This window comes from Leptosomus discolor, chromosome 6 (assembly GCF_034619465.1).
Source record: "Leptosomus discolor isolate bLepDis1 chromosome 6, bLepDis1.hap2, whole genome shotgun sequence".
NCBI lineage: Eukaryota > Metazoa > Chordata > Aves > Leptosomiformes > Leptosomidae > Leptosomus > Leptosomus discolor.
Window position 1 is genome coordinate 18,348,343 of NC_141396.1, and position 14,177 is coordinate 18,362,519.

General features: G+C 38.5%; 1 protein-coding gene across 5 annotated transcripts in view; it reads left to right on the forward strand.

Annotated features, from left to right (window-relative positions):
- EXOC6 (exocyst complex component 6) overlaps positions 1–14,177 on the forward strand; it is a 101,348-nt gene that overhangs the window by 15,688 nt on the left and 71,483 nt on the right. For 4 of the 5 annotated variants that reach the window (XM_086467412.1, XM_086467411.1, XM_086467414.1 and 1 more), the window contains 4 exons: positions 8,072–8,243; positions 9,527–9,574; positions 9,689–9,779; positions 10,692–10,737. In XM_086467412.1, the coding sequence (XP_086323538.1) occupies positions 8,072–8,243; positions 9,527–9,574; positions 9,689–9,779; positions 10,692–10,737 (357 nt within the window). Of the gene's footprint in view, positions 1–8,071; positions 8,244–9,526; positions 9,575–9,688; positions 9,780–10,691; positions 10,738–14,177 lie in introns of those variants that run through there. The other variant, XM_086467415.1, reaches the window with a different exon arrangement.

Genomic DNA, 14,177 nt, shown 5'->3' on the forward strand with positions numbered 1-14,177 from the left:
AGGAAGTCTATTGCAAATCTGGGTTTGCTGATTATCAGTTCATGTTTCGCTGCAGAGGATGTCCATTAACAGCCGTCAGCGTGATCCATTGCTTATCCAGCATGAACAATGACTGCTGTAGTGCTGCGGCTACAGAATATGGACCTTGCTTATAGGAAGTAATGTTAACTAACAAACTGTACTCAGCCTTTTCCTGCTCATAGAAACAGGATACTATTAGTGAGAACAATTCACAGAAATTGCACATCCAGGAAAACCAGGCAAGCAAAGCATAACAGCTAAACTAAGATTAATAAAATCTTTTCTCTGATTAGGCCATAGCTTGAGTTCTACGTTGTTCTGGCACGTAATGTGATCTTTTAAGTAGAGCGGTGAGAGGTAGTTATGAATAAGGATGGCGGAACTGGACCCTAGGTAGTGCCTGGCATAGAAAGGCTGCTTAGGTTTTAAGAAATGTGCTTATTACCATAACTCCAGTTGAATTACAGGAAACACCTGGACATTATTTTATAAAGCTTTTTAGGGTGTATGCAGCAACCTATATGAAATTACTCTGTGGAAAAATCCCTACAAAGTTTGCAGGTTGTGTAAACAGAAAATATCTTTGTATCTTGTAGGACAAGGGAAGTTTCTGCAGTGTTTCCTGTGAAATTGCAGCTTCAGTGGAGTGTGTGATACAGTGGTTAGGGATGACATGGTTATAGTCACAATGACAAGTCTGTTTTAAGGGGAGAATCTTAATTTGCATGGTCAGTGTTTTATTCTTGCATCGATCCCACTGAACTCATCATGCAAATTTGAATTGTAAATATTATTTTATTTTATAACTTTGATACCTCTCCCCCCCCCCTTTTTTTTTTTTATCAAATGAGAAATGGAGGGAGAGGACAGACATCTACTGGGCCACTTCTTGTAATATGTATATGGGAGCTAGTTGAGCATCTCTAGCCTCAGTACAAAATTGTCTTTGGTAGCAAGATACGAATTCTAAAAACATGATTTTCCATAAGCACAGTTTCTTCGTTTGAGAGTTGGTTTATTTGTGTGTGTGTTTGTTTTGTTTTAAGTACTACTTTGAAAAATGGAGTAAAAATTGTATGTCTTTTTGTGATTTGGTTTAGCTGATCCAGGTGATCAGTGAATTAATTTTTTTTCCTCACAATGCTAAATCTGTAGCTCTACAACTGAATCTTTTTCTTTTGTGTCCCTTGAAGTTCAGAAGTTGCATGATCAGGCTTACGTTCTGTGTCAAACTTGTACAACTGTTGTGCAGATATGTGTAATTCCCATCATTGTCATAGCATTCATGGAGATGTAATTGATTGGCACCTACTAAGTGGTTATCAGTATTCTGAAAAGAATGTGTGTGTACAGTTTTTAATGGCTTCATATGTCTTGTGTAATCAGGAAATGAAAGACTTTGTGGCAATGTAGGCAGGGCTGAGGAACCTGCAATTCGTCCTAGAAATGGGACAGAACAGGATGGGTTGGGGGTATGTGAAAATAGTGGAAGGTGACAAGTCATTAGTGAGGAGCTACTTTGTCCTGTAAAAAGATTGGTATTTTTTTCCTCTATTTTCTGAATTTTTTTTTTTGCTATTTTTTAAAGAGGTGATCTGTTCTAAGAGTCTTTGCTGCTGTTAGAACCTATTATTATAAATGTTTAATAAGAAGAGAATTGTTCACTTTAAAAATCTACAGTAATGCTCTATAAGCTCAGAGATGTTTGTCCTGAGTATGGATTACAATTAAAAATCAAATCATTGCCCATTTTAAAACACACACACACACACACAAACCAACCCCCAAAACCTTCAAGAAATAGTAAGAGTTTTTAAAACGCAAAGGCGATTTGTTAAATATTATGTTTTTTCTTTATCTAGTAGACCCATTTTAGTAATGATTTTCAGTTGACAGAGTTATTTATCACCAACCAGGAATTCATATTATCTTCTGAATCATTATTTTCCTATGAAAGTATGAAGCTTTTATTTTTAATAAAATAAACTCTTCAAGTTAATTTTTGCCTGAAGCCTGAGTACCTGAGCAGTTCTGCTTACCATTGAAAGTTACGGCTATTGCCACAGATAAAAGGGACAAATTTACTTTAGTTCTCATTCTGATTACTCTTGCAATTCATTTTTCCATGCTAAACTCCCACCAAGTACATTACAGTGGAAGTTGTGTTCAGGTTTCTGATTATTCTCGTTTTCTAGTGGGAAGTCAGTGTAGATGTGAAGACTGGGGATGAGGAGGGAAAAAGCAAATTTGGGGTGTTTGCTGAACTCTCAAAAAATATTTTTAGGCTCCTCTCCTTTTACACTTACTGTATGCATTTCCTTTGCCTACCTTTCCAGTGGTCGGGTCAACGTATTAAATTAATTTCTGGGCTTATGATTTTTTTTTGGCATGTAAGTTTTTATTTCCCTCCTCCTTAGTGAAATGCCAATCCTCTTTTAATCCCGTTTGTACTTAGACATTAAATGACATGTATCCTGGTTGCATACACAGAAAATATTTATATGAAATGATAGCAGAAATATATTTTTGAAGCTGTACTGTGACCATTTGTGAAGAGATCTATGATAGTGGCTTAAAGTGATAATGCATATGTATGGAGTTGTTGTTATAGAATGGATCAGATGATTTGAGGATAATTGATTTTTTAAAAAATTATTATTATTTTTGTGAAGGGTCAGGTGGAATTCATGGCAGGTGAGGTTTTATGATTCTTGGAGATTAGCCTTTTTGCTTACTGAATGGATGGTATTTTTGCGCATAGAATGGTGCCCTCTGGTGCTTCAATAGAGGTAAACACAAAAAAATTGTCAAGACATTAAATACGTATTTTTCATATTGTGTTTCAGTTTTGAAAATAAAAATTTTAAGAACTTTATTTATTGTATAAAGTAACCTTGTTTGATTTTCTTCAATTTGAGAATGGTTACATATCTGAAAATTCTCCCTCATTTTTTTATTGAGACCTGAATTCAAACCAGTTTATGCTTGTCTTTCTCCCTTCAACCCATCTGGTAAGAAAAGATCAAGGTAAAAATATCCCTATTGCAATAAAATTGAGCCAGTGACAGAGACATCTTTCTCATTTAGGTTAAGCTGTCTCTGACAATTCCTGGTTAATTTTTTTCCCCTGTTTTGAATAGTTTCTGCACACTCTTCTGTTTACCTAGACTGGCATTAGTATGACTCATATTGTCCGGTTGTTGGGATGAGTCAGAAAAAAAGTCTCCCTGTCTATATACAGAGTTCTGGGAAATACAGAGAAATAACCTGCTACACATTACCAGAAAAATCCTTCAGCTCTGCTTGTGCTTTTCATGGGTGCCCTGCTTGCCCCATCGATTAGGAATGAAAATAGTACCTGCCCTGTCACTAATTCGCAGTGCTGATATCTAACTGATCACTCAAGTTAATGTTCTCTCATTCCAGATTGAAAATTAAGATGGTATGTTGTGGGTGGGTTTTTTTTTGGTGCCAAAATCAAGTACAAACTTCTGTTTCCAACGTCGCTGATTTTCCCCTTTTCTTTCCTCCAGTTTGAAGACTCAGACTGAGAAAAAGCTTGTTCTTCAAGAGTTTCATGGTGTGAATCAACCACTAGTAGTCTATAGGTTCCTATAGCTGCATAGATCACAGGTTGAAAGCAATTGTAATACAAACTGATCTTTCAGTTTGGCTTGGTTCAGGTTTGTGCTATATTTCAGACCAACAGCATCCACTTCAGGGGCCCATAAAGCTGAAGAGGTTCCTTGGGGTTCTTCATTCAGAGGTGTATAAGTGTAAAATTTCTCTTGATAGCTGAGGCATCTTTGCCCCTTTTTATGACACTTCCCACTGAAGTATGTGAAGCAACTTAGAGAGAGATTTTTAGTGTTAGACATAAATGCATGTCATAGTAATCTCACGAAGAAATGCATCTGGAAGGGTTACCATTTCCTCACTCTCTTCCCAACAGAACTGTGAGTGTGTGTGTGTTGTCAATTCTGTTTTGTCTTTTAATTTAAAAGAATTAGCTATAGGATGCTTTCAGGAATCTGTGTCGCTCTCCAAGATATTGCAGTGGGGTGATTTGTCTGCCTGATGGCTTAATAAGTGCAGAATTGCTGTCATCAGGATTGCTTGCAGCACCATAATCTGTTGAAATGTACACCTTCAGATAATTATTCAAAGGTACCAATTACTTTATATAGATAAGTGTAGGTAATTTTTGAAATATATGTATGGAAAATAAGCTTCAGTATCAGAAATAAACCGTACTGTACTACATGTGATGTTCCATAATGTGTAACTCAGGTGTGCATCGCCTCAGTTGTGTTTGCAGTTTTGAGAAAAAGCCTAATTTCTGTCTGTTGCCAGAGATGGCATGGCTCTCTTGAGTATGCTTACACTTTCAAAAATGCCAGTGCTTTTGGTCGGACTTCCTTTTGAAGCCTCTGAGATAGCATGTGCATAGTATCCTTAGAGTACAGTGTCTTAAGGAAGTTAGTGAACTCGTTTAATTCATCTTCTTACTTCTCACCTAGATCAGAGAGTGGTGATACAAAGTGTGAATTTCTTTTGAATACTGTCATGATTAATTTCGTTAAAGGTAAGGAGTTCTGTCTCGGGAGTTTTTTCACTAGTGTGCTGAAGAGGGTTGATTTGTTATTGTTCCCACAAGATGGAGCTGTCTACATAAGTAATTAGTATGGCACTTACGCTCCTAGCGAGTCAAGCAGCTCTGCCAAAATACTGCTTTAGATCACAGATCACCATTTTATTAGTATCCCTGCAGAAAACAGTACAGTGTAGAATATAAAATACTTATTTTAATTATTTTAATAAGATAGGGTAATCTTGTGATTAAGGGAGTGTGTCGGGATGCACATAGTATTGATTTCTTCCGCTCCAATTGTGAACATTTATTCCCTCTATGATTTTCAATTAAATATTGTGATAATACCTGAGAATTATCAATCAGTGCTTTATTTATTATAATTAAATTGAAGTATAAGTATCTTTAATATTGAGGAAAAAAAAACCCCTGATTTTTATAACAGTGAATATTGCCTATGCTACATCATGTGTGCTTCCAGAATTTCTGCCTGTGTTGTCTGGAGTTGTTTGATAACATTTTAAAGAGAAAGCTCCTGATTGCAAATTATTTCCCTCAGACAGTATTTTAACAGCATGTCTGCCTGTGTTGGCAGATCTGAAATTAGTAAAAAGGTATCAAGACAGCCATGCTGAACTGCAGCTACTGGATACCCCAAAATCATGAGGCCATAACTAAGTCCAAAAAGACAGTGGATTGCTACCACCAAAGAAAGTTTGGTGGTACAAACTCAAGTATGGAGTTCCTCCTGCACCATCTTTTTACAGTCTTATTCTCATTTTAGGTATATTTGGTCTACTGTGTTTTACTACGATTTTCACTTACAGTTATATCACACAACTTACAGTTATGAGTACACAGCGAAAGATGGAAGTCTTCTATCTTTGTAATAATGATACTCCTTTCTCACTTCCCTTTGCGAACATTGGAAGGAGACCTAAACTTGGAGACTCCCACCCTTAAATAAAAGGCTTAAGGAAGCATTAATAAATTGAACTTTTTTTTTCCTGGTTTTTGCTTTAGCATCCAGTGCAGTGTAGATGGTGAGTCCAGCCCATTCAGAGGAAGCTCATGCTTGCCCAATATCTGTGAAGGCACTATCTGATGCCTCTGATCCTCCTAATATTTTTATTTCTTCTCCAGGAATCATACTCTGGAGACAGGTGGATGTCCTTCTGTGTCTGCCCTGTAGGTTCCAACACCTCTGACACTTTTCATATAGACACAGAGCCGAGATCACGTGACCAGCTTGTATGGTGTATTTTGGAGCACTGCAACATCAGTTGTTGAACCTTTTTCCTTCCCCATTTCTTTACAGGTAGCAGTGATATGGCCTATATGCTTCCCTCTGCATCTTCAGATGCAGAATACTGGGCTGCCTAATGAGAGCTCACTCAGTGCTGACTATGTGTCTTGCACCTTTCTTCCCTCCCAGCCCAGCACCAGGTTCTGGGTGCATGTGTTTGCCACTGGCAGGTGTGGGTGACTCGTGTTCTTCCACCACAGCCCTTTAAACCTCAGTCATCCTGAGCAGCCTTGATGGGTCCCTTTCAGGCAGTTTGATGGGAACCTCAGGAGGAGACTGTCACCCATTTGCTCCTTCCAGCTGTCATTTCAATCTGTGGTGGTGGAAAGGGTGAGGGGTAATTTTCCCTTTATGAACCACTTCATGGGTCAACAATGTAATATTTTTAACCTGGTGCACTTTGGAGGGAAGAGCCTGCATTTCAGTACCGTAGCCTTATTTACTGTCATAAGCAAAAGGGGGATATTCTAGGAATATTTTATTGAATAAATTTTTCCCTGAAAAATACCTGTAGCAAGCAGGCTGTCAGGAATTGGCTTTCTTCCTTTGGCATGTAGGACAGCTTATTACCTTTCTCATTTCTCTGGCTTCAGTTGTTTCTCAGAGTATATTGTCCAGGGTCAAAAGGAACTCAAAAAGGATGAAGAATCTAGTTACAAGAGTCTTTTCAATCTTCTATACCCTTTTCTTCCTTAAAAGGTCAAGTTCTTGTCAGACACTCAGCTATAGGTTTGTTGAATGGGTGATGATGACCCCAGACCCTGGCAGAGCCCAGCTGTCTGGTTAGAAAAGAGGATCTTGAGAGTATGGGAAGTCATATTTCTCCAGGAAGACTGAAATACTTTCTCTTTACTCAAGAGTTTTAGAGGCTTTGACTCACTGTTGCCTGGGTCTTGAACTTAAGACTATATACTTCTACAAGCAACATTGAGACCGTTGGAACTTCAGCATTTTTTTTTCCATCTTAAGATCTTTTTTTTTTCCTTTTTTATTTTTTTTAAAGTGACTTCTCCTTACAGATTTCTGGAGAAAACTTTGTAATTATGAAAGGAAGTTAGAGACTAAAAAAACAATTTAAAGATTTTTGATCTCATGATTTTTTTTTGAACACTTGTAGTTTGGAGTACAAACATATTTGTATATGTATGACTATGTCGTTCTTGTATTGCTGTTCTCATTCTATCTGAAAAGCTGCTTCAAAAATTACTTGTCTTTGCTGTTGTTGCTATATCAAGTTATTAATCAAATTTTAGAACTGCCTGTGTTTACCTTTCTTGGGAGATTTCATACCTTTGATTTCCAGTACAGTTCTCTGTAATACCTCTTTCCTTGCTTCCTCTGCTAAAGTCTAAAGCTCTAAATTGTCCCATGTCGCCTTTGCTCACTCTCATGCTTGAGCATACTTCCATGCAGCTTTGTATTTCTGATGCAGCTCAATAAGCTACACTGCCAGTTTCTCAGGATTCGTACTTCCTGCTGAAGGTTTATAAGCGTGCTATTAAACCAATTAGTAAAATAAACTGAAAGACCTGATTTTAGCCATTCCTGAAAGTTAGATCCCATTGAGGTAGCAGCCGTAGGCATATACATGTCATGGTTTTGCTCTGGGAGGTGTTGAACATGGGCAGGAGGAGGCAGGGAGCAGGGGGGACTGCCTTCTGATGGGGCTTCAGCTGCTGCTGCACAATGCTCCCGTCATTTGGTCTGGAAGCATCCAGCCCTGGTTTAGTCTGGTGTTAGGAATACCAGAAAAGCAAATTTGTATGTTTGCACTTCTTTATATTTAGCAAGGGGTGGAATTTGATGGAAAAGCGATCCATGCTATTTGAGGTGATCGGAGAAACTGATTCTTTTGTACCCGTATTTGAGCATTAGGGCATAAATAACAGACCAGTGAGGCTCAGGTCAACCGTGATGTAACCGGTTAAGCACCTGGATTAATGCCATAAGGGCTGGGTTCAATTCTCAGTTTTGTGCCATCTCTTTCTTTTAATGCTGATTTTGGTGGAGTGGATCACAAATGATGCCACTGCAACATCAAGTTTGTGTGCTTTTATTTTCTTTTTAAGAGAGCGATTTCAATAAAGATCCTTGCGTACTATTTTGAATTGGGATTCAAAGTCAACTTTGATTTTCCTATTTGTATTTAACAGGTCTGTATATGATGACCAACCAAATGCACATCAGAGGTTTATGGAAAAACTAGATGCCTGCATACGTAACCATGACAGGGAGATAGAAAAGATGTGCAATTTTCACCATCAGGGCTTTGTGGATGCTATTACAGAACTTCTTAAAGTTAGGGCTGATGCCGAAAAATTAAAGGTAAGGAACTAGTTTTTCAGAGTTTCGTGTATCATTGTCTTCAAATTTAAAACAAGGAACTTGACTCTTCTACTGAAGAATAAGAATTTAGTGGTTATCACATACAGTCTGATGTTTGCAACAATTGTTTAAAAGTGGATTATTTTGAATTTGTGGTTAGAGCTGTGTTGCCTGATCCAGTAATTTACATTTTCAAAACTGAGTATTTTATTAGCTTTAATTCTGATTTTATTTTATTTTTTAGTGTATGTTTTCAGAAAACATTACCAAAATTATATTGCCCTTTTTAAAGGCTTTCTCAGAAGGTAAAGAGCAACAAATGGTAATTTCTTACATATTCTAATTATGTGGTTATATATCAGACCTTAGAAAAAATTAAACTCTTGATTAGAAAAATAAAAATACTGCAATTTTGCATGAAAAATAAATTTTCTTCACTTTGTAATTAGTAGGAATGTAGGTGGAGTTAGTAGCTTTCATTAGAAATGAGAACTAAGATTTACTCCCAAATCAGAATGCAGAATAGTGAATTATGAGATCCGTCCCTTTTAGCTCTCTTTACACTTTTGAGAGCAAAATATGCACACCAGACAGAATGAGCATAGTTCACCAGAGGTTATGATTAGAAGAGCATTATATAAAGGATATTCAGATAACAAGAGACCAAATACAGCATCAATGAGGTCATTGAGCATCTTTGTTCAGAAATTAATGAGATTTTTAATAAACTAGAATGTGCTTCCTTATTATGATGACCTAATGAGTCACTTACTATGTGGGAAAATCTGAGGTCGAGCTTTGCCTGCACCTGCAGCATTAAAATGTTGCTGTGGTTTGGAGATTTCCACGTTTGATGTTAATCAACCACCCAGTGTTTGCATTCAGCAAAGTATGAATGTTTAATTACCATAAAATGCAATCACCATTTCTTACAGACAATGAATGGCCCATAGAGCTCATTGAGGTTATCAAAAAGGGACCAGTGGTCAATTGGGTCAATGATTTGAATTGTTTGACAGACCTACAGAAACAAGGAAAGTTCAAAAATCCCAAGTAAATTTGATAAGTTTGCCACAGAATCTGTTAGAAAGAACTGTCATAAGTAATTGAAGTTAACAAAAACCCTTTGCGATCAAAAGTTCAAGTTCAAGCTGTAGAGTTAATTTGAATTTGCATTTCTTTGTTCTAAGTTTCTCATGAAGCATGATCTGATTACAAGGGTGAGCAGTCACATCAGGGCAATATATGCATATTTGTCTAACAAAGGTGAAATTATTTTTAAGGTCCAAGTTACTGATACCAACCGAAGGCTTCAGGATGCTGGGAAAGAGGTGAGAAAATGGTGCTTCCTACATGGGCATTAAGAATATTTGTAGCAAATTACATTTAGTTGCATAATTTAATTGTGACTTTTTTTATTTTTATTTTTTTTTTAAATCTCTAAGGTGATAGCCCAAACAGAGGAAATCATCCGATGTAGAGTTCAGCAACGGAATATTACAACAGTTGTAGAAAAACTACAGTTGTGTCTTCCAGGTGAGTGACCTATAGCTAAATATGATAGCAAATTAAATGAAGTCACAATAGCCAAAATGAAAAATAATTTTATTTTTCAAGTTGTGGTCCTGTCACCTCCAGTTTAACAAAAAAATTAATGGGTTTTAAAAAGATGTCAACATGTAGGTTCCATGTCTTTTACAATATTTGATGCGGAGCAGTTATGACACTTCATGAGAAGACAGTGAGACACATATAAATGATAGAAACAATGTAACCACATATAGCTTTAAATGAAGTAATATTTTTAATATGGTAAACAATTAGTTTGTTTGTTGCTTAAGAGGGTGGTTTTTACTGTTTGAATTCTAGGGAAAATACTGATGATTCTATTTCAACATTGTACCTTTAGCTCTCTGTCATGACAGGTTTTTTTCTTTTTATAAAACCTGAGGGCTTTAAATAATGTTTTGGAAAGATAATATTGTAGGATTGCACAGAGCTGTATAAGGGTTTTATCCTGTTCATGGTATTGGTGTAAAAGGTTTGAGAACTTTTCTTTGTAGTCTTGTTGTTGACTTGTTATGAGTACAGTAGGTGGTACTGTTGCCATTTAATGGAGACAGGTCATAGACTAGTAATACAGATAAAGTTATGGTATGTAGTAAGAGAATGAATATGCTTGATATATATAGTGTCTACTCTTTTGTTGGAATCTTAACTCTTTTTCATTTAAAAACTGTTGAGTTCAGTTCTTTTTACTTTCTTAGCTGTATTTTAGAATTTTTTTTTGCTGGTTTTGTCACATTTACATTACAGTAGGAATTAAATAAGGTAAACTTAGCATATCCTTTTCTATGGTTTATTTTGTTCTTTACAGTATATATTTTCCTCTTTTATTAACTAAAGCCACAATAAGATCCATGGGTTAATCTGCTTGTTTTTATGCAGTGCTGGAAATGTACAGCAAACTAAAAGAACAGATGAATGTAAAAAGGTGAGTGAACTTATTTCTATGAGTAAAATATAACATTTGTAAGTAAACTGATAGAATAGCAAACACTAATGTAGACAAGTAAGTATTCTAAGACCTGTAGCTTGGTACCGGTAGTCTTCTTTTTGTAATACTTTGAGTTTCAAGAATGTCACTGCAAGTGAACAAATGTTATATTAAATATAAAGACTTCCAGGGGCTTAGTGATTATTGCCATGAAAAATAATGTTTACTTAAATAAACATGACATGCAGTGAAATTATTGTTATAAAATGTGAAGTAAAGTATGTTATTTTTTAATACTTGAAACAGTCTAAGGAGCAAGAATAAGAAGATCCTTAGGGAGTAAAAATCTTTTCAGTGCTTCTGATTAATCTATCATGATGTATTTAAACCAAATTCATAATCCAAGAAAAAAGGACATTTCACTCTGTATACCTTTCTTTAGACCTATCTGGTATTTGTATGCTAATCTTTTGCATAAATGGGACTGTGAGAATGAAGTGCAGAAAATGTATTGTGGTTTGGTATTTTTTCCCCCCTCTGTGACAAATGGACTTGTTAAAAAAATTAAAACCATAATTAAGAATAAATTTCTAGAATAATAATTTCTAACTGGTATATAACCAGTTCTCTCCCCCTGGCAGCTTGGCTGCCCCTGCCCCCCTGCAACTGTCATCCTATCCCGCTGAGGCAGCTGCTGCTACCTTGCGCCTCGTGCACATCCACCCTGGGGAATACCAGTGCTGCTATTTTCTTCTTCCTGACTCCTACAGCATTGTTGCCACCTTCATCCCTGCATGCTTTTCATACAGCATCAGTCACACTGATTGTTCTGTGTCTTCCCTTGTTGGATGTATGGTCATTGTCATTGCCTTTTTGTGCACCTGGCAGCACTGCAGCGAGCTCCTGCTAAAAAGTCTGTCTGGACCTGACTATTTCCATTTGGAGCTAGCTATGAATAGTCAGATGTCTACAGGGCTACTGTGTAATCTAGATGTATTTTTGGACTGGTTGTCTGGACTTCTGTTGTCTGGGTAGCCAATGCCTCCTGCCATACCACTGGACATCTGAAAATCCTCAACAATGGCCGCTGCATGTGAGTAAACAGCTCTAAAACCTGTGTGCAGACATGTCCAAAATGCATCAGATCTACTGTATGCATCAGATCAATCAGCATTGCAGCAAATTTGATGCATCTTTGATAGTGGTATATGTGCTAAATGATACCTCTGCACACATGCTATCTGGGAGGTCTTCTCCAGAAATATAAGAGTGGAGTGTGGTGGGTTGACCCTGGCCAGATGCCACTCTAGAGATCACTCTATCACTCCGCCTCCTCAACTGGACAGGGGAGAGGAAAAAAATATAACAATAGGCTTGTGGGGTTGAGATAAGGACAGGGAGATCACTCAACATTTACCGTCACGGGCAAAACAGATTCGACTTCAAGAAAATGTAATTTATTACCAATTAACTCAGAGAGGAGTAATGAGAAATAAAACCAAATCTTAAAACACCTTCGCCCCCACACCTCCCTTCTTTCCCGGGCTTAACTTTGATCCCGATTTCTCTTCCTCCTCCCCGCCAGCTGTGCAGGGAGGGGACAGGGAATGGGGGTTGTGGTCAGTTCATCACTCTGTTGTTCCTGCCACTCCTTCCTCCTCAGGGGGAGGACTCCTCACACATTTCCCCTGCTCCAATGTGGGGTCCCCCTCACGGGAGAAAGTCCTCTATGACTTCTCCAGCGTGAGTCTTCCCATGGGTTCAGTTCTTCATGAACTGCTCCAACGTGGGTCTCCTTCATGGTGTGCAGTCCTTCAGGAACCGACTGCTCCAGTGTCAGCCCCCCTCATGGGGTCACCAGCAGCAAACCTGCTCCAGCGTGGGCTTCTCTCTCCACAGGCCACAGGTCCTGCCAGGAGCCTGCTCCGGTGCAGGCTTCCCACGGGGTCACAGCTTCCTTTGGGTATCCACCTACTCCGGCGTGGGGGTCCTCCACGGGATGTAGGCAGTCATCTGCTCCACCGCCCATGGGCTGCAGGGGGACAGCCTGCCTCACCATGGTCTTCACCACAGGCCGCAGGGGAATTGCTGCTCCATTCCCCTGCTCCGGCACCTGGAGCATCTCCTCCCCCTCCTTCTGCACTGACCTTGGTGTCTTCAGAATATTTCTCTCACATATTCTCACTCCTCTCACTCGCTGCAATTACTGCTGCGCAACAACTTTTTTCACTCTCTTAAATACGTTATCACAGAGGCGAAAAACGCTGTCGCTGATGGGCTCGGCCTTGGCCAGCAGTGGGTCTGTCTTAAAGCCGGCTGGCTTTGGCTATATCTGACGCAGGGGAAACTTCTAGCAGCTTTGTACAGAAGCCACCCCTGTAACCCCCCCGCTACCAAAACCTTGCCATGCAGACCCGTTACGAAGGGCTTTAAGAATAACCTAATAGCTATGGCACTATGTTGTCTACAATCAAAACTTGTAGTTTTGTGATAAATGTGAACTGTTGTGGTAGATGTCATCAGCTTCACTATACGCTGTTTCCTCTGAACAGGACACTGGTTTGACATCTGCTTAGAGTAGCTGGCAGCATGTTGTGCAGTGTTCTTGGAGCAGGTCAGCAGAAAGATGTAAACAGTCCAGTGCCCTTGCTACTCTGGTCAGAGAATAGGCTGCAGAGTGTGCTGTATGAATCGCACCACTTCCTTCTGCAAGGTGGTCTGGAGAGTGTGCTATGTTTTGCATATAGAAAATATGGAAACACTGGGATCACAGCCTGCATTCTGTCATTCCCTTGTTCTGTCAGGCAAGACAAGCAGCATCCCATTTTCAGAATTGCAAGAGAAGTTATAGTTCCTAATGTCATCATGGAAAGATCACTTAGGTGAGATAAAATTGCAGATGGCTTTTAGCATTTTGATTCAATGTTCGCTTTTGTAGAGTCCACTGATGGTTGATGTGCTTCTTGAGAAATCATCAGTACTCTTTAAATCTAAAACTAAATTTCTGTTATTTGAGAGATTCAGATCTGATAATTTTCCTGTGGAAGGAGTTGCCAGACAGGAAGTCTTAAAAGTCAAAGGACAATATACTGAATTGAGGGGTTTGGACATGTCATTGTCATACCATAAAAAGATGTAAGGGAGAGGGGAGATGCCATAGCTTTGATGTACCATACTTTGAAATCATATGGAGTGCAGAAGGTTTAGACTGCTGCAGGCTACTGCTCCAGCTCAGGTATGTCTTTCATTAGCTCCACTACAGTTACTACTTTGCCTGTGACTTACAATTCCCTATAATACAGCCTAGAGGTGGCTATCCCATGGAACTTGCAGGTAATTCAAATGGTAATTTCATTGTGGCTTAGCAGGCAACAAATCCAAAGAGTGAGTGTATCCTAGTCTTTATCACTATGTGATTGAACAATAGCAAGAACATC